The sequence below is a fragment of the Pseudorasbora parva genome, chromosome 2 (assembly GCF_024679245.1).
Source record: "Pseudorasbora parva isolate DD20220531a chromosome 2, ASM2467924v1, whole genome shotgun sequence".
NCBI classification, from domain to species: Eukaryota; Metazoa; Chordata; class Actinopteri; order Cypriniformes; family Gobionidae; genus Pseudorasbora; species Pseudorasbora parva.
The window spans coordinates 5400061-5423113 of NC_090173.1; the positions used below are offsets into that span (position 1 = coordinate 5400061).

General features: G+C 40.9%; 1 protein-coding gene and 1 pseudogene across 1 annotated transcript in view; both read left to right on the top strand.

Moving 5' to 3' along the window:
• The first annotated feature begins 12312 nt into the window (after positions 1-12312).
• Positions 12313-23053, top strand: part of LOC137048193 (GTPase IMAP family member 5-like) — a 77721-nt gene continuing 66980 nt past the window's right edge. Inside the window, exons 1-2 of the mRNA XM_067426234.1 lie at positions 12313-12906; positions 13025-13052. Of these exons, the coding sequence (XP_067282335.1) occupies positions 12313-12906; positions 13025-13052 (622 nt within the window). The remainder of the gene's footprint in view (positions 12907-13024; positions 13053-23053) is intronic.
• On the top strand, positions 13553-17535 carry LOC137089313 (golgin subfamily A member 6-like protein 22; annotated as a pseudogene).

The window sequence follows — 23053 nt, forward strand, 5'->3', positions numbered from 1 at the left end:
TATTCCGGCAGTTGGGGCGCCAGAAAAAAACTGTAAAATAAACAACACGTAAAATTACAGTAATTTTCCATAGTTCAAAATACAGGTTTTATCTGTCATTTATATGAGTTTCTATATTTAAACAAGAAAATTATGTAAAAAAAATAAGGATTACAAATTGTGGAAAATTATGTAAAAACTATGAAATTACCAATTAGATTGAACATTGCTACAACTCAAATAACCACCCTAGAGTGCAAAAGATTGTTTTTGTAGTTTTTATTTAAAAAATTGAACTTTAAAGTTGTTTTAAAATAGTAATGTGATCACAATATAGTTTGTTCATAATGACCACAATATACCTATATAAAAAGTTATATCATAACTGCAAAAATATAAAAAAAAACAAAGCAGCATACCAATAATAAAATTAGTTCATGACTTCAACACTTTAACAATATAACAATTAGTTCATAACTACAACAATACAATTTTTTTTATAATAACTGCAACAATGTAAGATATTGTACGATAGCAATTTGTTATACACATATATGGTGAAAAAGTGGATTTGTCTCATCAACAGATGAGTCATGAAAATAAAATAATTAAATCACGAAAACAAAGTCTGTAACACTCAAGAATTTCTCTATGGTAATAAAGAGAGATTTGACACGCTTACGAAAGTTTTTACTCCATCCATCCATAATCCACAATTTTGCTCATCAACGAAAGAACCTTTAGACTGACTGCCAGTTCCTTTCTTGACCTGAGTCTAAGTGAGGATGCGCGTGTGAGTCTAAGTGAGGATGCGCGTGAGTCTAAGTGAGGATGCGCGTGAGTCTAAGTGAGGATGCGCGCGTGAGTCTAAGTGAGGATGCGCGCGTGAGTCTAAGTGAGGATGCGCGCGTGAGTCTAAGTGAGGATGCGCGCGTGAGTCTAAGTGAGGATGCGCGTGTGAGTCTAAGTGAGGATGCGCGTGTGAGTCTAAGTGAGGATGCGCGCGTGAGTCTAAGTGAGGATGCGCGTGTGAGTCTAAGTGAGGATGCGCGTGAGTCTAAGTGAGGATGCGCGTGAGTCTAAGTGAGGATGCGCGTGAGTCTAAGTGAGGATGCGCGTGAGTCTAAGTGAGGATGCGCGTGCGAGTCTAAGTGAGGATGCGCGTGCGAGTCTAAGTGAGGATGCGCGTGCGAGTCTAAGTGAGGATGCGCGTGCGAGTCTAAGTGAGGATGCGCGTGCGAGTCTAAGTGAGGATGCGCGTGCGAGTCTAAGTGAGGATGCGCGTGCGAGTCTAAGTGAGGATGCGCGTGCGAGTCTAAGTGAGGATGCGCGTGCGAGTCTAAGTGAGGATGCGCGTGCGAGTCTAAGTGAGGATGCGCGTGCGAGTCTAAGTGAGGATGCGCGTGCGAGTCTAAGTGAGGATGCGCGTGCGAGTCTAAGTGAGGATGCGCGTGCGAGTCTAAGTGAGGATGCGCGTGCGAGTCTAAGTGAGGATGCGCGTGCGAGTCTAAGTGAGGATGCGCGTGCGAGTCTAAGTGAGGATGCGCGTGAGAGTCTAAGTGAGGATGCGCGTGAGTGTAAGTGAGGATGCGCGTGAGTGTAAGTGAGGATGCGCGTGAGTAAGTGAGGATGCGTATGAGTGTAAGTGAGGATGTGCGAGTCTAAGTGAGGATGCGCATGTAAGTGTTTGTGAGGATGCGCGAGTCTAAATGAGGATGCGCATGTGAGTGTATGTGAGGATGCGCGTGAGTGTAAGTGAGGATACGCGTGAGTGTAAGTGAGGATGCGCGTGAGTAAGTGAGGATGCGTATGAGTGTAAGTGAGGATGCGCGAGTCTAAGTGAGGATGCGCATGTGAGTGTATGTGAGGATGCGCGTATGAGTGTATGTGAGGATGCGTGAGTCTAAGTGAGGATGCGCATGTGAGTGTATGTGAGGATGCGGGTGAGTGTAAGTGAGGATGCGCAAGTCTAAGTGAGGATGCGCATGTGAGTGTATGTGAGGATGCGGGTGAGTGTATGTGAGGATGCGCGAGTCTAAGTGAGGATGCGCATGTGAGTGTATGTGAGGATGCGGGTGAGTGTATGTGAGGATGCGCGAGTCTAAGTGAGGATGCGCATGTGAGTGTATGTGAGGATGCGCGTGAGTGTATGTGAGGATGCGTATGAGTGTAAGTGAGGATGCGCGAGTCTAAGTGAGGATGCGCATGTGAGTGTATGTGAAGATGCGCGAGTCTAAGTGAGGATGTTCGTGTGAGTGTATGTGAGGATGCACGTGAGTGTAAGTGAGGATGCGTATGAGTGTAAGTGAGGATGCGCGAATCTAAGTGAGGATGCGCGTGTGAGTGTATGTGAGGATGCGCGAGTCTAAGTGAGGATGCGCATGTGAGTATGTGAGGATGCGCGTGTGAGTGTATGTGAGGATGCGCTTGAGTGTAAGTGAGGATGCGCACGTGAGTCTAAGTGAGGATGCGCACGTGAGTCTAAGTGAGGATGCGCACGTGAGTCTAAGTGAGGATGCGCGTGTGAGTGTAAGTGAGGATGCGCGTGTGAGTGTAAGTGAGGATGCGCGTGTGAGTGTAAGTGAGGATGCGCGTGTGAGTGTAAGTGAGGATGTGCGTGAGTAAGTGAGGATGCGTGTGTGAGTGTATGCGAGGATGCACGTGTGAGTGTATGTGAGGATGCGCGAGTCTAAGTGAGGATGGGCGTGTGAGTGTATGTGAGGATGCGCGTGTGAGTGTAAGTGAGGATGCGCGAGTCTAAGTGAGGATGGGCGTGTGAGTGTATGTGAGGATGCGCGTGTGAGTGTATGTGAGGATGCGTGTGAGTGTATGTGAGGATGCGTGTGAGTGTAAGTGAGGATGCGCGAGTGTAAGTGAGGATGCGCATGTGAGTGTATGTGAGGATGCGCGTGTGAGTGTATGTGAGGATGCGCAAGTCTAAGTGAGGATGCGCATGTGAGTCTAAGTGAGGATGCGCGTGAGTGTAAGTGAGGATGCGCGTGAGTAAGTGAGGATGCGCGTGTGAGTGTATGTGAGGATGCGTATGAGTGTAAGTGAGGATGCGCGAGTCTAAGTGAGGATGCGCGTGTGAGTGTATGTGAAGATGCGCGTGTGAGTCTAAGTGAGGATGCGCATGTGAGTCTAAGTGAGGATGCGCGTGAGTGTAAGCGGGGATGCGCGTGTGAGTGTATGTGAGGATGTGCGAGTCTAAGTGAGGATGCGCGTGTGAGTGTATATGAGGATGCGCGTGTGAGTGTAAGTGAGGATGCGCGAGTCTAAGTGAGGATGCACGTGTGAGTGTATGTGAGGCTGCGCGAGTCTAAGTGAGGATGCGCATGTGAGTGTATGTGAGGATGCGCGTGTGAGTGTATGTGAGGATGCGCTTGAGTGTATGTGAGGATGCGCTTGAGTGTATGTGAGGATGCGCGTGTGAGTGTATGTGAGGATGCGCACGCGAGTCTAAGTGAGGATGCGCACGCGAGTCTAAGTGAGGATGCGCACGCGAGTCTAAGTGAGGATGCGCACGCGAGTCTAAGTGAGGATGCGCACGCGAGTCTAAGTGAGGATGCGCACGCGAGTCTAAGTGAGGATGCGCACGCGAGTCTAAGTGAGGATGCGCACGCGAGTCTAAGTGAGGATGCGCACGCGAGTCTAAGTGAGGATGCGCACGCGAGTCTAAGTGAGGATGCGCACGCGAGTCTAAGTGAGGATGCGCACGCGAGTCTAAGTGAGGATGCGCACGCGAGTCTAAGTGAGGATGCGCACGCGAGTCTAAGTGAGGATGCGCACGCGAGTCTAAGTGAGGATGCGCACGCGAGTCTAAGTGAGGATGCGCACGCGAGTCTAAGTGAGGATGCGCACGCGAGTCTAAGTGAGGATGCGCACGCGAGTCTAAGTGAGGATGCGCACGCGAGTCTAAGTGAGGATGCGCACGCGAGTCTAAGTGAGGATGCGCACGCGAGTCTAAGTGAGGATGCGCACGCGAGTCTAAGTGAGGATGCGCACGCGAGTCTAAGTGAGGATGCGCACGCGAGTCTAAGTGAGGATGCGCACGCGAGTCTAAGTGAGGATGCGCACGCGAGTCTAAGTGAGGATGCGCACGCGAGTCTAAGTGAGGATGCGCACGCGAGTCTAAGTGAGGATGCGCGTGAGTGTAAGTGAGGATGCGCGTGAGTGTAAGTGAGGATGCGCGTGTGAGTGTAAGTGAGGATGCGCGTGTGAGTGTAAGTGAGGATGCGCGTGTGAGTGTAAGTGAGGATGCGCGTGTGAGTGTAAGTGAGGATGCGCGTGTGAGTGTAAGTGAGGATGTGCATGAGTAAGTGAGGATGCGCGTGTGAGTGTATGTGAGGATGCGTATGAGTGTAAGTGAGGATGCGCGAGTCTAAGTGAGGATGGGCGTGTGAATGTATGTGAGGATGCGCGTGTGAGTGTATGTGAGGATGCGTGTGAGTGTATGTGAGGATGCGTATGAGTGTAAGTGAGGATGCGCGAGTGTAAGTGAGGATGCGCATGTGAGTGTATGTGAGGATGTGCGTGTGAGTGTATGTGAGGATGCGTATGAGTGTAAGTGAGGATGCGCGAGTCTAAGTGAGGATGCGCATGTGAGTGTATGTGAGGATGCGCGTGTGAGTGTATGTGAGGATGCGCGTAAGTGAGGATGCGCGTGAGTAAGTGAGGATGCGTATGAGTGTAAGTGAGGATGCGCGAGTCTAAGTGAGGATGCGCGCGTGAGTGTATGTGAAGATGCGCGTGTGAGTGTATGTGAGGATGCGTATGAGTGTAAGTGAGGATGCGCGAGTCTAAGTGAGGATGCGCATGTGAGTGTATGTGAGGATGCGCGAGTCTAAGTGAGGATGCGCGTGAGTGTAAGCGGGGATGCGCGTGAGTGTAAGTGAGGATGCGTGTGAGTGTAAGTGAGGATGCGTGTAAGTGAGGATGCGCGTGAGTAAGTGAGGATGCGTATGAGTGTAAGTGAGGATGCGCGAGTCTAAGTGAGGATGCGCGTGTGAGTGTATATGAGGATGCGCGTGTGAGTGTATGTGAGGATGCGCGTGTGAGTGTATGTGAGGATGCGCGTGTGAGTGTTTGTGAGGATGCGCGTGTGAGTGTATGTGAGGATGCGCGTGTGAGTGTATGTGAGGATGCGCGTGTGAGTGTATGTGAGGATGCGCGTGAGTGTATGTGAGGATGCGCGTGTGAGTGTATGTGAGGATGCGCGTGTGAGTGTTTGTGAGGATGCGCGTGAGTGTATGTGAGGATGCGCGTGTGAGTGTAAGTGAGGATGCGCGTGTGAGTGTATGTGAGGATGCGCGTGTGAGTGTATGTGAGGATGCGCGTGTGAGTGTATGTGAGGATGCGTATGAGTGTAAGTGAGGATGCGCGAGTCTAAGTGAGGATGCGCGTGTGAGTGTATGTGAAGATGCGCGTGTGAGTGTATGTGAGGATGCGTATGAGTGTAAGTGAGGATGCGCGAGTCTAAGTGAGGATGCGCATGTGAGTGTATATGAGGATGCGCGTGAGTGTAAGCGAGGATGCGCGTGAGTGTAAGTGAGGATGCGCGTGAGTAAGCCTCACATACACTCACACGCGCATCCTCACATACACTCACACGCGCATCCTCACATACACTCACACGCGTATCCTCACATACACTCACACGCGCATCCTCACAAACACTCACACGCGCATCCTCACATACACTCACGCGCATCCTCACATACACTCACACGCGCATCCTCACAAACACTCACACGCGCATCCTCAAATACACTCACGCGCATCCTCACATACACTCACACGCGCATCCTCACAAACACTCACACGCGCATCCTCACATACACTCACACGCGCATCCTCACAAACACTCACACGCGCATCCTCACAAACACTCACACGCGCATCCTCACATACACTCACACGTGTATCCTCACATACACTCACACGCGTACCCTCATATACACTCACACGCGCATCCTCACATACACTCACACGCGCATCCTCACAAACACTCACACGCGCATCCTCACATACACTCACACGCGCATCCTCACATACACTCACACGCGCATCCTCACATACACTCACACGCGCATCCTCACATACACTCACACGCGCATCCTCACATACACTCACGCATCCTCACTTACTCACGCGCATCCTCACTTACACTCACACGCGCATCCTCACTTACACTCACGCGCATCCTCACATACACTCACACGCGCATCCTCACAAACACTCACACGCGCATCCTCACATACACTCACACGTGTATCCTCACATACACTCACACGCGTACCCTCATATACACTCACACGCGCATCCTCACATACACTCACACGCGCATCCTCACAAACACTCACACGCGCATCCTCACATACACTCACACGCGCATCCTCACATACACTCACACGCGCATCCTCACATACACTCACGCATCCTCACAAACACTCACACGTCGTCTAAAAGCTCAAAAATGCCGTCGACGAAATAGGGCGTTTTTTTTTTTTTTTTTTTTTTTCGTCGACGGCTGTTTGGCAATAAGTTTACCTCAGGTGAAAAACGGCATTTTTTAAGCTTAGACGACGCATACATCCGACAATATAACTTACAAGTAGTCAGTTGTAGACGTCGTCTAAGCTCAAAAATGCAGTTTTTCACCTAAGGGAAAAATTATTTGACAAAAAGCGGTCATTACATTACATTACATTACAATTACAGCAAATATCTGTAAAACAACAGGCATTTCAGTGTATAATGAAAAAACAGGAAAATTCTGTAAAAAAAATACAGACTATTACCGTAAAATTACGTTTTTTTTTACAGTATACATTAATTTCCTGTTTTCTATTTTTACAGAAAAAATCTGTAAAATATTAATCAAACTTATGTAAAAATACAGAAATTTCCTCTTAAAAAACGGAAATTTGATGTAATACCAAAATACAAGGAATTCCCGTAAATTTAATAGTCAAAATATAGATTACAGCAAATATCTGTAAAACAACAGGCATTTCACTGTATAATGAAAAAACAGGAAAATTCTGTAAAAAAATACAGACTATTACCGTAAAATTACGTGTTTTTTTTACAGTGTGCTGAAAGACCCAGCCAAGTTTCATTTTCAATGCCCTTGCTGATGGAAGGAGGTTTTTACTCAAAATCTCATGATATATGGCCCCATTCATTCTTTTCTTTATACGGATCAGTCGTCCTGGTCCCTTTGCAGAAAAACAGCCCCAAAGCATGATGCTACCACCACCATGCTTCATACTAGTTATAGTGCATATACACATGATGAGGTCATGAGAAGCTAATGCTTAGTTAATGATGACTACTGTATTATAATGGCAACAGAATTCATGTGCTATGTGCTGAGCCTGTGGCCAATTTAGGGGTCTGACCATTTACCTGCAGGCTACTATGAAGAAGACATGGACATGCTTAACTCAGAGATCATGATTAATAAAAAAAAATAACTTTAGTTAATCACATTAATTTATATACTGGTCTAGCCTGTGCATAAGGTAATGTTGATTTTTGAATATTCCTTTAATAATTCACAAGGTCACACTTACATTACACAACTAGAGTAAAGCAAATTAATTAGGTTAATTGTCTGAATGTGCTCTTCCCGATAAATAAAATATAACAATTTAAATTAGTTTTATTAGTTTTAGTTTTATTTATTTGTTTATTTTAATGGGTCCCATTAGCTTGAAAGTCTATGCAATCAGCTAGTCCTGGGGTCCATTCTAAAATATTACATTGCAACTACAACAACAACATTACCTGATAGTAGGTAAAATATACACACATTACATAAATACATTCAAACAAACATACATTTTGGTTTCGAAAGTAGTCTTTCATGCATGAATTAGACCAATTTTTAAACATAGAAAACAAAATGATCATGAGTAATAAATCATAATGTATGATGATTTACTCACCTTAGTTAATGTGACGAAGAGATTGAGGCGTTCGGATCCATTTGCAGTAATTTAATAATACAACAAACAAGGGCAATCCAAGAAACGAAGGTCAAACAGGCATAGGTCAGAGGCAGGCGGCTTAGGTTCAAAAACGATATCACAGTCCAAGTCAAAAATACAAGAGCAAACACAAGAGATAAGCTAGAGACAGCGTGTAGGTAAATCAAGACTTCACAACTAAACAAAGAACATAGGAGTCATTATAAAGGTGAGCTAAGGGTACACAGGTGCAAATGATACAGGGATAATGAGTTAACTGAGAGCATGCAGTCCTAATACGCAGGAGAGAGGGATCTGGTGAAACCAGGAGGAGGCGCAGTTGAGCGTTCTGTGACAGTTAATGTTTTAATTAAGGTGTTGTTCATCCATGAAGTCATGAATGAAAGACTTTGAATTCCTGTTAGTTCCTGATGATTCATGATATATTGATGCATGTAGTAATGCATAAGTCATGCATGAATTAATGCATGAATTCATGATAATTATGGATAACACTTATCGTAAAGTGTTACCAAAGTATGCATGTCATTTTTATCAGCAAAGGACTGGATTTCATATGCCTTTTCAGTCCACCACTCATTCTGTATGGACCGTATTTCCTTTTGTACTTTCATCCAAGTTGTCTGCCAGTGCTGTCTAGTCTTGGTGGATGAAGGGCTGTCTAAAGTTGCCCCGTGTGCATTGTGCATATCCTTAAGCAAGTTGTGTATGGTGTTATCGTCAAAACAATCTTGGTAGTTCCTGCCTTTAGAGCCGATGGATTGGGCTGCTGCATTGTAGAGCACAGAGCTAATATGGGTCCAATGTTGTTCCATGGTGTTTTCTGAGCTCAGACAATTTTCTGACTCTCCTAGTTTCTCAGCTAGGAGGAGTCAAAAGTAACTTCTTGCTTCCATGTCTCTCAAGCGGTTACAGTTTAGCCTCTTTTTGTGGGGCTTTTACAGCCGCAAGGGGGAATGCTAATGGAGCTTGGCCACAATCATACGATGGTCGGTCCAGCACTCTGCACCTCTCATGGCACGAGTGATGAGAGCATCCTTGATGTCACTACACCTCACAGTGATAAAGTCAATCATGTGCCTATGTTTAGAACGAGGGTGCATCCGCGAGGTTTCATATTTTGCCTTCTGCTGGAAGATGGTGTTGGTTATGGTAAGGTTATGCTCAGAGCAATGAGTAAGTAACCTCATGCCATTTGCATTCACCCTGCCAATTCCATGCCTACCTAATACTCCACTCCATATTATGTGGTTCTGTCCCACCCTAGCATTGAAATCCCCAAGCAAAAGGATCTTATCACTCTTAGGGATCCGGCAAAGAGCTTCATCCAGTGCCTGATAAAAGCATTCCATGGCCTCATTCTCAGATGGCAAAGTTGGTACATAGGCACTGAGAAGTGTGGCATAATGCTTATTCGCCAGGGGGATACGGAGGGTCATTAGCCTTTCACTAATGCCAACAGGTTGTTCTGTGAGTCTTGGTAGAAGGGTATTTTTGATGGCCAATCCTACGCCATAAAGATGTTGTCCACTTAGGGGGAAACCTTTCCAGAAGAAGGTGTAGCCCATCCCTTCCTCTGTTAGACAGCCTTCATCCAGGAGCCTGGTCTCACTAAGGGCAGCAATGTCAATGTTACAGCGGCTCAACTCAGCAGCGATCAGGGCTGTCCTCTGGTGAGGTCTGTCAGAGATGCCATACGAGTCCAGAAGAGTCCTTACATTCCATGTTGCAAGTTTTATATTGTATTGTTTCTTATTTTCCTTTTTTCGACCGCAGTAGTGGAATAACCTGATAGACATGGTAACCTATCTAGGTAAGTGATTGAATGGGCAATTTTTAGGCCATCTTTTCTAGGCCCTTCCCCAACTGGGGTGAGCAGTGCGGTCCCTAAATAGGGCTGCTCAGTCGCACAGGGGTCTGCCGAAACAGCTGCCACTTAGTCCCAGTTGATTGCGACCAAATACCCTGTGCCACTGCCGTGCAGGATTTTGAATAGGAGCTCCCAGTCTATTCGTATCTGCTCCCGTTGCCAGACACCTCATCACCTCAACTTTAACCATATATAAGATCCAGGTATTGTCACCATGGTCAGAGGTGGAGAACTGCGCAAGGAGGGTTTTAAAGTGGCAAAGGGGGTGCGCCATGTCCAGTAGCACTATCTTCACCATGATGAGGTACATCCCGGTGGCAAGGGTGGTCCCAGAACAACCGGTCCCCCATCTTGGCTGCAGGAGGCTGCCGGGTCCTTTTGTCTGTTAAGGCCTGCCTATTGCGCACCTCCAGCACATTGCTTTTCTGTCAGGGTGTGCTCCCTTAGCCTTGTCTCAGACAGACTTACCACAAGGCACTGAGGCTATTTGCCCATAGCTGGAACAGTGGTTGACAGGCGTCAGGGGTGTGTCTACACAGTGGTGGACCTGCGCACCGCGCTTCTGGGGCCCACTGCTGCTGCGAGATCCCCTGTTTAGTTTGGCCTGGGACCCCTGTTTAGTTTAGCCTGGGACCATATGATACCCAGTTTCCGTGTGTGGCCTCGTGGAGGCACTGCAGGAGTGGTGGAGAGGCTCTGTAATGCCAGGAGGAGGCTTACGCTCCCAGCTCCTCTTTTCACTCTCTTTCCAGAAGGCTATCCAGTGGCAACAGCTGTAAGCAGAGTGTAGCAAGCAGAGAGCACAGTGCAGTGCAGCGCAGCATGCATCATGCACTAACTACCAACACTACTACATACACTACTGGCACACTACAGAAACCTCTGGCGCCTAAAGGGTTCATACAGGTAACGAGTGGAGTACAGAGGACCCTCTTTATTTCAAGTCTCAAATCTCACTGGCCAATGTCAATTGGCTCGTTTAGTTACCACTTGCAGGTGTTTAGGCTCCCAGGCAAGACTGAATGGAAACCAGTCTTACACAAATAACTTTTTCCTGCTGTGATTTCTGTCTTCAGTATGGATTCAGTGGGAGTGAATGTGATTGAAACAGCAGCTCTTGGCAGACCCTTCCAGCTCGGCATGCTGTATGACTGCAGAAAAGATGCATTAATAACAGGTGAATTTTAGTCAAATCAATCTAGGAGTAAAAATGTCTGTAGTTTTACTATAAATGCCTTTACATTTTATTTGAGACAAATAAATCATAAACAAAGGTGAGCAAACATGACATTTTCACTTTCTTTGTTTTAAACTTTATTAATAAACGTCAGGATTCGTTTCAGATGTGAAATGTGAATCTATAATATAGATATGTGTCCTTTTACAGGGGTAAGACTTTGGAATAAAGATCAACTGCAGCAGAATATTTCCTCTCATTCCCAAATCAATACAGATTTCAATGTCTCAGCTTCAGACTCCATTCAGGACAAATCTAAATTACTAAACATTGATGGTGGACTAAAACTGAGTCTTTTAGGTGATCTCATCCAAGTTAGTGGAGCAGCAAAATATCTCAAAGACACCAAGTCATCTTTCAAACAGCAGAGACTGATCCTACATTATCACTCAACCAGCAGGTTTGAGGAAATGATCACAAACCATATGTCTTCTGAAAATATTGCTCCTGATGATGATAGTGACATAGCTACACATGTAGTGACAGGAGTGCTGTATGGAGCAGATGCTTGCTTTGTGTTTGATAGAGAGGTTTCATCTGACGAAGATAAAAATACAGTACAAGGAGAAGTAAAAGTGGCTCTTGAAAAACTACAAAGCATCATTTCAGTTGGTGCAAATGCTGATCTAAGTGTGAATAACAATCAGAAAAACACTGTCAAAAACTTCACTTGTACATTTTATGGCGACTTCCAGCTGCCGTCTAATCCAACCTCTTTTGAAGATGCGTTGAAGGTTTTTGCTGAACTTCCAAAACTGCTGAAAGAAAACCAAGAGCTGGCAGTTCCACTGAGAGTTTGGCTTTATCCTCTGGACAAACTTAACTCAAGAGCATCAAAACTTCATAAAGACATCAGCATGGATCTAATCATGAAGATTGAATCAGTGATTGAGAGTTTAAATAAAACTGAGATGAAATGTAGGGACCTAATGGAAGACTTGCCTGCTATGACTTTTGATGCATTTCATGATAAAATACTGAAAATCAAGCAAAACTGCTACATGTACAAGTTGAGACTCATGAAGAAACTCGGCTCTCTGCTGCCAAACATCCGTGGAGATGTGATGAAGGAAACCACCCTGAATGAACTTCTACAAGAACACGATGCATCTCCATTCAGAGAATGGGATCTTGCCTAATGGCTGAAAGAGAGAGAAAGAGAGTCTGAGATAGTTAAATCAGTCCTCAGACAGCTGGAAGGCGTTGAGATAAAAGGCAACATAGATGCCATCATGATGGATCTGGAGGTCAGAAATCTGGTCACATCATTGGACTGGTCAGATGTGCTCCTTGCTAAACAAATTGCCTATCTGAGTCTTTCAACTCAAGGAAAATCTGATGAGAAGAGCCCTGATTCAAAGCAAATGTCTTGGCTCACTCCTAATGTCATAAAGTTTATGAGGAACAATTTGGAGATATTTAAGAACTTAACCAAATCAAAAGACAGCTGTAAACCTGCCAAGTTCATCGTGTCCTCTAGAGAGATCAAGAATCATCCTGGTTCCTGCATTCTCCTGTATGAACATGGATGTGATGAAGCTGTTTGTTTCACTCCTCCATCACAGCCAGCCTGTCCAATCACTGAAGAGGTCAAAGGTCAGACTGTGGTTCTGAAGGTTCCTCCATCATGTCCTGCTACAGTGGAGCTCCGATTACTGTATAAACCAAAGCAGGACACAGTCTGGACATCTGAACCTGTGCTGAAGGATCAACTCACAGTTACTCTGACTGATCTGAGAGCAGAGACGGAGTATGAGATCAAATGTGCAGCGCTGGGGAAACTCAACTACACCAGAGACAGTGACGTGATCAGAGTCACCACACAGGTATTATCAAATACACTTAAATGATTGATTAGAGATATATGCAGTCTCATGAGAGTAAGCCATTATGCCATATTACTGCCCATGTCAGGTGTTAAATAGAATCAAATGTGTCTTTCAGCAAAGTACATGGAACAGAGCAGTTAAAGGTGAGTTACTTTTTCTGAATGATTTTATCACCAACACCAACGCTGTCAAACTAAATGTAAAATATAATAACTTATATTTTCTATTCCAAAAATTGCTGTTTCATACTTTTTCTAACACGTTAGAAATATCTGACATGGATGGACCTCAAACTGCCACTATTAATATTTTAATGTCAAGAAAGGAATAAAATAAAGTATGTTCAGTTTCCTTTTAGAAGTTGGAAGGGTATAATTTGAGTTTATATTGCTGTCCTCGTCAGAGCTTATTTCCCCAGTACATTCAGCATCTGGCTCATATTCACAATCTCAATCATATTCTCAAAACAACATACATTTCATTTAAAAAAATAAAAAAATAAAACAAATTGATTTTATATTTTTAGGTTCAGGGATGGAAAATGGATTAATGGCTTAAATATTTGATTCCCACATGTGTGGGCATTAAAACGCCCCTTTCCTCTGATTGGTCAGCTAATGGCTGATGGGTATTGTGGGTGCAGATGCGAGGTAACCTACATTAATATTTCTGAAATAATCAGCTCATATTTCTCTAGCACGTTTATTGTCGAATCCATGCCTATAGAGAATAAAACCCTTTCTAGTCCCTGCTCAGCATGATCTGTGTCACAGCCTTAGTCCGGCTGATTGATGAGAGAGTTTACTAAAGACTAAAGAATCTGTCTAGAAGTAAAGGACTGTTATTCTGACCGGAAATGTGGAAGACCTGAAAGAGGCACAGGTTAATCTTTGGTTGACCAATCAGAGGAAAAGGGTGTTTCATGCCCACACACATATGGTAATCAAATATTCAAGCCATTAATTCATTTTCTATCCTTGAACCTAAAAATATAAAATTAAGTTGAATTTGTATATATATAAACGAAACAAAATAAATGAGCTATTTTTCAACTTTCAATATTAAATAGAAAAATTAATGGACGGATATCATTTTATCAAATGCTATGATTGGATCATTATTCCAGTGATTATTAAGTTTCCAGTATATTATATGTTTGGCATCAGTTCTTCTAACTCTAGTTAATGGAGTGTGTAGCGTTTCATTCTTAAACAAGCATAACACATCTAGGCCATAATCCAGAATGACAATATGAAGATTGATCAGCTCAGACTGTGAGAGAATGGTTGTGGGGAGCATGAAGGATCATCTTCACACATGAACGGACATGAATCCAGATCTTAAAATGGGACTTTACTCTGGGATGAGCTGGAGGAGACTTTACTGAGTGATGGGCCAAAAACTGATACAACCCTTGATGGAAATAAATGTTGTGATGTTGCGTAACGTTGTCGAAACAATGCCATAATTAATGCACAATGTGATCAAAGCTAAAGGCGGCCCAACATAACTTCATTTTTGGACAGGCAGTTTATAGTCGACTCCAGCCCTTCCCAAAGACTTTCAGTGGGGTTAAAGTCAGGACTTTAAGGTCTTGATCATTGAGTCTTATGAAATCTACACACTGCATTCATTAGGGTTAAAAGAATTGTTTCCAAAACTTACAACATGCCAGAATCCCATTAATCAGAAAATATGAATCGCATAATCCTTTAATTAAACCCAGTGTCGCTGGATGCTGGTGATTTAGATTGTAAGAGGAATAACTGTATCCTCTACTGGTCAGACTTTCTATCATGTGGCCGTCAGCGGTTCAGTTTCCTTTATGGCTCTCCAGATTCAGTTTATCATTGTGCAAATATACAACAAATAAAAACAACACAAAACACAAGCTTATGAATCAGGTTATGTTCATGTTTAATTTAACTGTAGGAGATGAGAAATTACAAAGGGGAAAGTGTCATGAGCGTTGAAATTAACACAGGACAAATGTGTAACGAAACACCATTAAATAGCCACTTACCCATTATGCTAACACTTTATAATAACGTTCAGTTGTAAGTCATTTACAAGTGGTTAGTAAATAATTAACTAATGATTTATGAAACATGACTATGCGTTCATTAATGATTAATGAGTGATTTGTTAATTATTTTACATATATTTAGTATAATAATTTATAACTGAATCTACAAAATATACAAAAAAGTGACAATTTAGTAACATTTATGAAATGCAGTCATGTTTTGTACATCATTAGTTCATCATCTAGTTACAATTGATAGTTAATCAATTGTAAATTACTTATAACTGAATCTACTAAATATATGTAAAATAATGAACAAATCACTCATTAATCATTAATGAACACATTGTCATGTTTCATAAATCATTAGTTAATTATTTACTAATCACTTGTAAATGACTTGTAACAGAATTTACAAAACATATATAAAATGTTAGCATATCACTTGATAATCATTTATGAATGTTTTGTAAATGATTAGTTCATCATTAACTAACCACTTATAAATGACTTACAACTGAACGTTATTATAAAGTGTTACCAAAGCGGTATATATGTCATTTTTCCGTAATGCTTGACAGATAAAATGGACACATGGAAAACAAGGGTTCTCAGTGTAGTGTTTTGATTGGCTAATTAAAGTTAGTAAGTAAAACAGTAAAGAAATACTTATTTTATTGTGATCTCTATGTTCAGGTGCTGAAAGTGAAGCAGATGATCAGGAGTGTCTGAGGATTGTGCTGATCAGAAGGACAGGAAATGGAAGGAGTGCCACAGGAAACACTATTCTGGGAAGAGAAGAGTTTCATAGCCAATTAAACACAGATTCAGTGACGACTGTGTGTCAGAAGGCAGCTGGTGAAGTTGATGGTCGATCAGTAGCTGTGGTTGATACTCCAGGACTCTTTGACACATCACTGTCAAATGATCAAGTGGTGGAAGAAATTGTGAAATGTGTTTCAATGTCAGCACCTGGACCTCATGTGTTCATCATTGTGTTGACTGTGGGAAGATTCATCCAGAAAGACAAATACACTGTAGATCTGATAAAGAAGAACTTTGGTCATAAATCTGCTCAGTTCAGCATCGTTCTGTTCACTAGAGGAGACGATCTTGGTGAAGACTCAATAGAGGATTATGTGAGGGAAAGTAACTCTGCTGATCTGAAGAAACTGATCAGAGATTGTGGAAACAGATTACTGGCTTTCAATAACAGAGAAAAACAAGACAGAACTCAAGTGATTCAACTGTTAAAGATGATAGAAGAGGTGAAGAATAGTAATCAGGGTCGATACTTCACTAACAGCATGTTTGAGGAGGCAGAGATGTCCATTAAAAAGAAAATAGAGGAAATACTGAAAGAGAGAGAAAGAGAAATTCAGACTCAACATGAGACAGTGAGAGTCAAATATGAGACAGAAATGGAAGAGCTCAAGAAGACACTGGAGGAAGAGAGAAGGAAAGCAGATGAGGAAATAAAACAAAGAGAGAATGAGTTCAGACAAAAAGAGGAAAAACTGATAAAAGATTTTGAAGAAAAACACAAAATAGAAGAGAAGAAACGAGAGATTGAGAACGAGAAACGCTTAGAGGAGGAAAATCAGCAAAGAGCTGAATATGATGGAAAAATTGTGGAGATGAAGAAAGAGATTGAAAATCAGAGATCACAGTATGAAAAAGAGCAAAAAGAAAGAGAAGAAGATAGAAAGAAACAAGAGAAATACTGACAAGATCAAGAAAAGATGAAAAATGAACAAAAGCGCATTATAGAAGAGTTACGGATGAAACAAGAAGAGGAAATGAAAAATAGAAAATTAGAGGAAAGAAAGAGGATTGAACAAGAAGAGAAGGAAAGAAATGAATGGGAAAGAAAAATAAAAGAGGCTGAAAATGACAGAAAAGAGACTCAAGAGGAAATTAAACGACAGCAGAGAAAATGGGAGGAAGAAAAGATACGAAAGATGAGAGAACGAGGGGAAGAAGAAGAAAAGAGAAAAGAGAGACACGAGGAACAGCTGAGAGAAAAACAAGAAGAACTGGATAAAATGAGAGAGAGATTTGAAAGAGAGAGAGAAGAAGAAAGACAGAAAATAGAGGAGGAGAGACAGAAACAGAGAAGAGAGAGAGAAGAAAAAGAGAAAGAATATAAAGAAAAGAGACTTGAAATGAAAAGACATTATGAGGAACTGGAGCAAGAGAGAAAAGAGGAGTGGGAGAGAAGAAAACGAGAAGATGATGAGAGACGAGAAGAAGAGAGAGAGAGATGGAGGGAAAGGATGGAAGATCTGAAACAAGAGCTAGAAGAAGAGAAAAAAAGAAGAGGAAAAGAGGAGAAGGAGAGAAAAGAAAGAGAAGAGAGTGAGAGAGATGAAATGAAAAAGGAATATGAAGAGGAAACAAAAGTCATGAAGAAGAAACATGAAGATGAAGCCAGAAAACAAGCAGAAGAACTGAATGATTTCAGAGAGAGAAAGGAGCAGCACGTTGAGGAGCTCAAGGATAAGAGAGCTCACAGAGAAGCTGGAAGAACATCAAGAACAACAGAAATTACTGGAGAAACTCTATCAACACCTGCAGGACCAGAAAGAAAGAGAAATTAAAGAGCTGCAACAAGAAGTTAAAAATCTCTGTCAAAGCCTACAGGACCAGAAAGAGAAACATTTAAACAAGCTGAAGAGGGGGAAAAAAAATCAGGCTCATCATGTGTCATTCTGTGACAGATCTCTTTTTTTTAACATAACATTTCTTCCCTTACCTGTTTAGTAAATGCTATTTAATTGGAATTGTTATTTTGCCTTTTAGATTTAAAAAAGGGGATGAAAGATCATAACAGTGCCTTTTCCCTGACAAGCAGCCGGTGGCCTGGTGGATAGAGCCACTGCCCCTCTGCCCTCATCAGCTGAGGTGCCCCTCTTGCCCCCTTCCCTCCCTCAGCCCCAGAGGAAAACTGGGATGTCCAAAGCCCGGCACGCGAGCCAAATGTGGCCCAGGAATAAATTCAAAACTTCCTGCAGCCTGTCTATTAAAATGTATTATTTGTGTTCTGCGCAACTCGTGAGATCTGACTCTATAAGCAAATGTGTTTACTTGCTGAGTGTCTCGATCATGCGATCACTAAACAGCCAGAGAGAAGCATTCGATTTTATTAGAAATTTTTATCCAAGTTATTCAACTAAATATACAAATAAAATGAATGTATTAGGTCTTATTTAATTCTATAAACTATAATACTGATCTGCCAACATTGTCGCTATATGATAAATTAAACTAAGCTGATAACATCACTGTTTTCTCCAGTACGACTGTACAGCCAAATCTAATTTTGTCGCAATATTATACTGTTTGACACTGTGAAGCTGCTTTGACACAATCGTGATTGTAAAAGCACTATATAAATAAAGTTGATTGATTGATTTGAGTTTGGCATAGAGGTCTCCAGTACAAGCTGGCAAATCTCTCTGTGATATGATTTAATTTAGTTTAAAGCCAGTTGAAACTGCGCTGACTTATGCTAATCAACAACACTAACGTGCAATACTTGGGAGAAACAATCTGGTTAAAATACTTTTCAAACAACAACTCACCAACATTTATTATGGATTTACTGTGGTAACTAACTGTAACTGTGGTAATTTGTCAGAATTGTAGGTTAATATCTTGATTTATTACACGGCTCTGTGAAATGCTTGATTCTGATTGGTCAATCACTCATTCCAGCGGTATGTTATTTCCAGATAACACCCGCTCATCCGGGTACTACGAGTTATCTTGACCGGTACTACTTCTGTGCTTAACGCTGGCGCCATCTTGTGGCTTAAACAGCCGTGGGTTACGATGGAAGACTTCAAGGCGGGTTTCCTTTATAAAGTTGTAAATATGGATATTTTTCTGACACAAACGCATCGATTGGAATCAGAAGGCTCTATTAACCCATCGGAGTCGTGTGGAGCACGTTATTTGACGGACAGCTGCATTTAATGGACTTCAAACACAACTACAACAACTGCTGGGATTAACGTTAGCCTGGACTTTTTAAATATAACTCTGATTGTATTTGTCTGACAGAAGAATGTCATAAACACCTATAATGACCTGAGGGCGAGTAAATCATAGGCTTGGTTTCATTTTTGGCTGAACTAACCCTTTCAGCATTCATTTTCAACATTTAGCAGCAATAGATAAAGGCTTAAAGCAGTACGGAACTGTTTTTCTTCGCAGAAGCTTTGAGTAAGAGCTAATAAAATATTTAATCTCAAGACAATATTTTGTGTCTAATTTATTTGAGACTAGTAGCCGTGTAATAAGCGGGATAATGTCCACCCAGCCGGTTGTTATCTCAGAATAAACCACTTCAGAGTGACGCTCCGCTTCGCCTCGGGGTCCTGATCACTCTGGAGGGGTTTATTCTGAGATAACAACCGGCTGGTGGACATTATCCCTTACTTATATATTTTTTATGTAGATATATATTAAATGAGTAGCTAATAAAGGCCAAATTACAGACTCATTGTTCCCTAAACTTACAGTTTTGTGCATTTGTTTATAGACTAAATACAATAAAGAAATTATATATTTTACTGTTTGCCACATGTGCACTGCAAAACATGCTCTAATTTAGTAATTTTGTCTTGTTTCTAGTCTAAATATATCTAATAATTCTTAAATCAAGATGCATTTACCAGATAAATTAAATGACATGCAATAAATAAAAAAAACTGAATTGAGTTTTTGCTTAAATATTAAATATTGTTTAATATCTATAAATTTCCATCTGTGTTCTATCCAATTTTTTTACGGTCTATGGTTCTATCTGTCAGGATTCTGTTCTTTGTCATGTCTTTTATTATGTAATTTGCCATTCATGTTCTTTTGTAGTTTGTGTCATGGGATTTCCACTAGTAACAATGGCAATTTTTGATATCAGAAATTACTTTTCCACTAGTAACGACAATAATTCTTGATATCAACAAATTCTTTTTCACTAGTTCAAATACAAATTTTTGATATCAAGAATTAAATTTCCACTAGTAAAAACTCTAATTCTAACTCTAAATCTAATTCATTTTAGATATCTGAAATTACACAAATACGAGTAGCAATTGAATTCTTGATATCAGAAATTTGCAGAGAAACGACTCTTCTTTCTTTCTTTATTTAGTTAATGAAACATAAAAAAGATAACCTATTATGGATTGATTTGTCCTTTTCTGTTAATTCTTTTAAAAAGTAATCCTGTTTATTTTTATTGGCCGCTGGGTCCTTCGGAGAATTAAAGGAAAAAATGAACAAGACATACATTTTTGTATTAATTTTACCATTGTCCTGAACATAACCTCATGTGGTTTTTCATCTTTATTTTTGTTTTCATTACACATCCGAATGCATCAAATGAAAATAAAACCAATATGAAAGATAATGTGTAGCTTAATGAGTCAGTTTGAACATTTGGTAGACGATTTTTATTTTTATATCGTAACTGTAAATTTTGTTGTATTAGCCTACATGGACACTTTCTCTTATGGGATAGCGTGATGATGAACCAAATTATTTACTCTCTACCCAGTTCGGCTCTGATTTTCTTGACCATTGGGACCAATGTGTGCGTAAAATATGACATGATACACTGTACCTAATAATTACCTGCATTAGAATATTTTTATATAACATGTCCAGTTCTTGAAGTAGGCCTTGGACAAATTGAATGATAGCCATTTTACGGACACTGGATCTGATACACTCACTAACCCGTCTGAGTTGCTTAAGACATAATAGCCTATTTGGAAAAAGAATAATTATGCAACAGAAGCATCTCTGTTTTGGAGTGGGATAGATTTTCAAATGTGTTTGTGAACAGTGTGTTTGTGAAGTGCGTTAAAGTAAAGTGCATTAAAACTATAACACTGTCAATAACGGACTTGACAAGACCAGTGAGCCAGGCTGCTGAACGTGATGTTTAAATCATCATTAATAAAGGCAACATCACAATCACATCTTTTCTTGGCTTTTTGTTTTTGCTATAGCAAACATGTCTTATCATATTGCAGCAGCCAAAACAACAAAGATATGGTCAGTATAGCCCAACTAAAGCAAATACTGCATGGTCACTATAATGTGCTTTTTTGGACATATTTAGTACATTTAAATTACACTATACTAAATGCATATTAAATGTTTTATTTTGAAACAACTTCAAGTATATTAAGTGTATTTTAAGATATGCTTAAGTTCAATTTTAAGCTATTTGCAATATATTTAAATATATTAAATTGTGCTAAAATGGAACAACTTTAAGTACATTTAGAGCAATTTAAATGTATTTCTTTAAAAATGTATTTAAAACATATTTTTAATAATTAATTTTAATGGACTTCAAGAACATTTTAATAGCATTTCAGTATACTACAAATACATTCATTTTACACTACTAGTATATTATAATGCTGTTTTTTTCAGTATTCAGAATGATATAAAAAGTGTAAAATTATTAAATATAAATGTTAAGACACGGACACATTTGAAATAGTATAGAAAACTTTAATGTACTATATCATACAAAATAAATTCCTTGAGTACATTAAAAAAGTACAGCAGCATACATAATCTCTTGACAAACACATTATAATAAATGAAAGATCAATGAAGTGCTATGGCAGAGCTATTTTCCTATATCTTGTAGAACATTTCAGTTTACCTCTATTACTAAAAAGCACACTCTCTCACAAAAATGCGTATAAATAGTACGAATGTGCAATGTTTTGGAATGTATACAGCAAAATTAGTTTTTGCATATGGTACCCAGTTTTCGTGTGAATATGATACGCACTTTATGCCGTATTATGCTCAAACACCGCCCCCATCCTACCCAAGGGCCATATACACGCCATAAAGTGCGTATCATATGCACGCGAAAAACTGTGTAGTGTATGCACACCAACACTCATTTTGGCGTAAATTCAACGATTGCACTCATACTATTAATACACAGTCTCGTGTGATTGTGTTGGAATATGATTTCATTGAATAAAAGTTACTGGAGAACAAAGCCCAGGTTGAAAAGGATGTCCTATTAAATGTATTAAAAATGCACTTGAAATTTAAGTAGCATGTTTGTTATATTTGAATTGTACTAAAAACATACTTAAGTACACTTTTCATACATTTAATAGTATGTCTTTTTCACCTGTGCAGAAGTGAGAATACATTTTTTCTTTACAATCAAGCCTGCAAATGTCTTAACCAAACAGAGAAACAGAAGAGTTTAAATGCCACCCCACATCATCTTCAAGAGTACGATCATTTCTTTGAGTACGACTTGCATTTTCTGCAACTGAGGGCTTGCAATTCAGACACTGTAATGTTTGAAGGCTTCTTTATCACAGGATCTGCGAAAGTGAAAAAATAACGTATATAAAATGAACCAATGATTAAAGGGATAGCTCACCAAAAAATGAAAATGTGATGTTTATCTGCTGACCCCCAGGGCTGAGATGTAGGTGTGTGTGTTTCTTCAGGAGAACACAAATGAAGATTTTTAACTCCAACCGTTGCTTGCATAATGCATGTCAATGGGGTGTATTTCTATGAGAAAAAACACATAGACACGAATCCATATTAAACACAGCGGCTCGTGGGGAAACATTGATGTCTTAAGACACAAATGATCGGTTTCTGCGAGAAACACAACAGAATTTACATTTTTTTTTTTTACCTCAAAAATAACACTATGTACAAACACAGCGACCGCACCATCACTTCCGGCCAGTTTCATTTATTTGACCTCACTTTCAGCCAGTCATGGCGCGTTCGCTGTAATTAACATAAGATTAGAAGACCAACAACACCCCTTACAGTTAGCAGAGATTCACCAGTCACTGATATTGGTATTTGAAGCAATAATGCAACCTGTGTATATTAGGGTATGTTTTTATAGTGATAATAGAGTGGCGCAGGTGTGACATCACTTTGTAAGCCAAAACATGGAAGCCGATCAGCATTTTGCACTTCCGGTTCTCTCGTAGCGAAGTGTTTTTTGAATGCTAATTTGTTTAAATGGCTGAAATAAGGTCTGTGGTGAACACAAGCTCAAGACACTCTCAAGACACTCTCTTGTTTTATTCT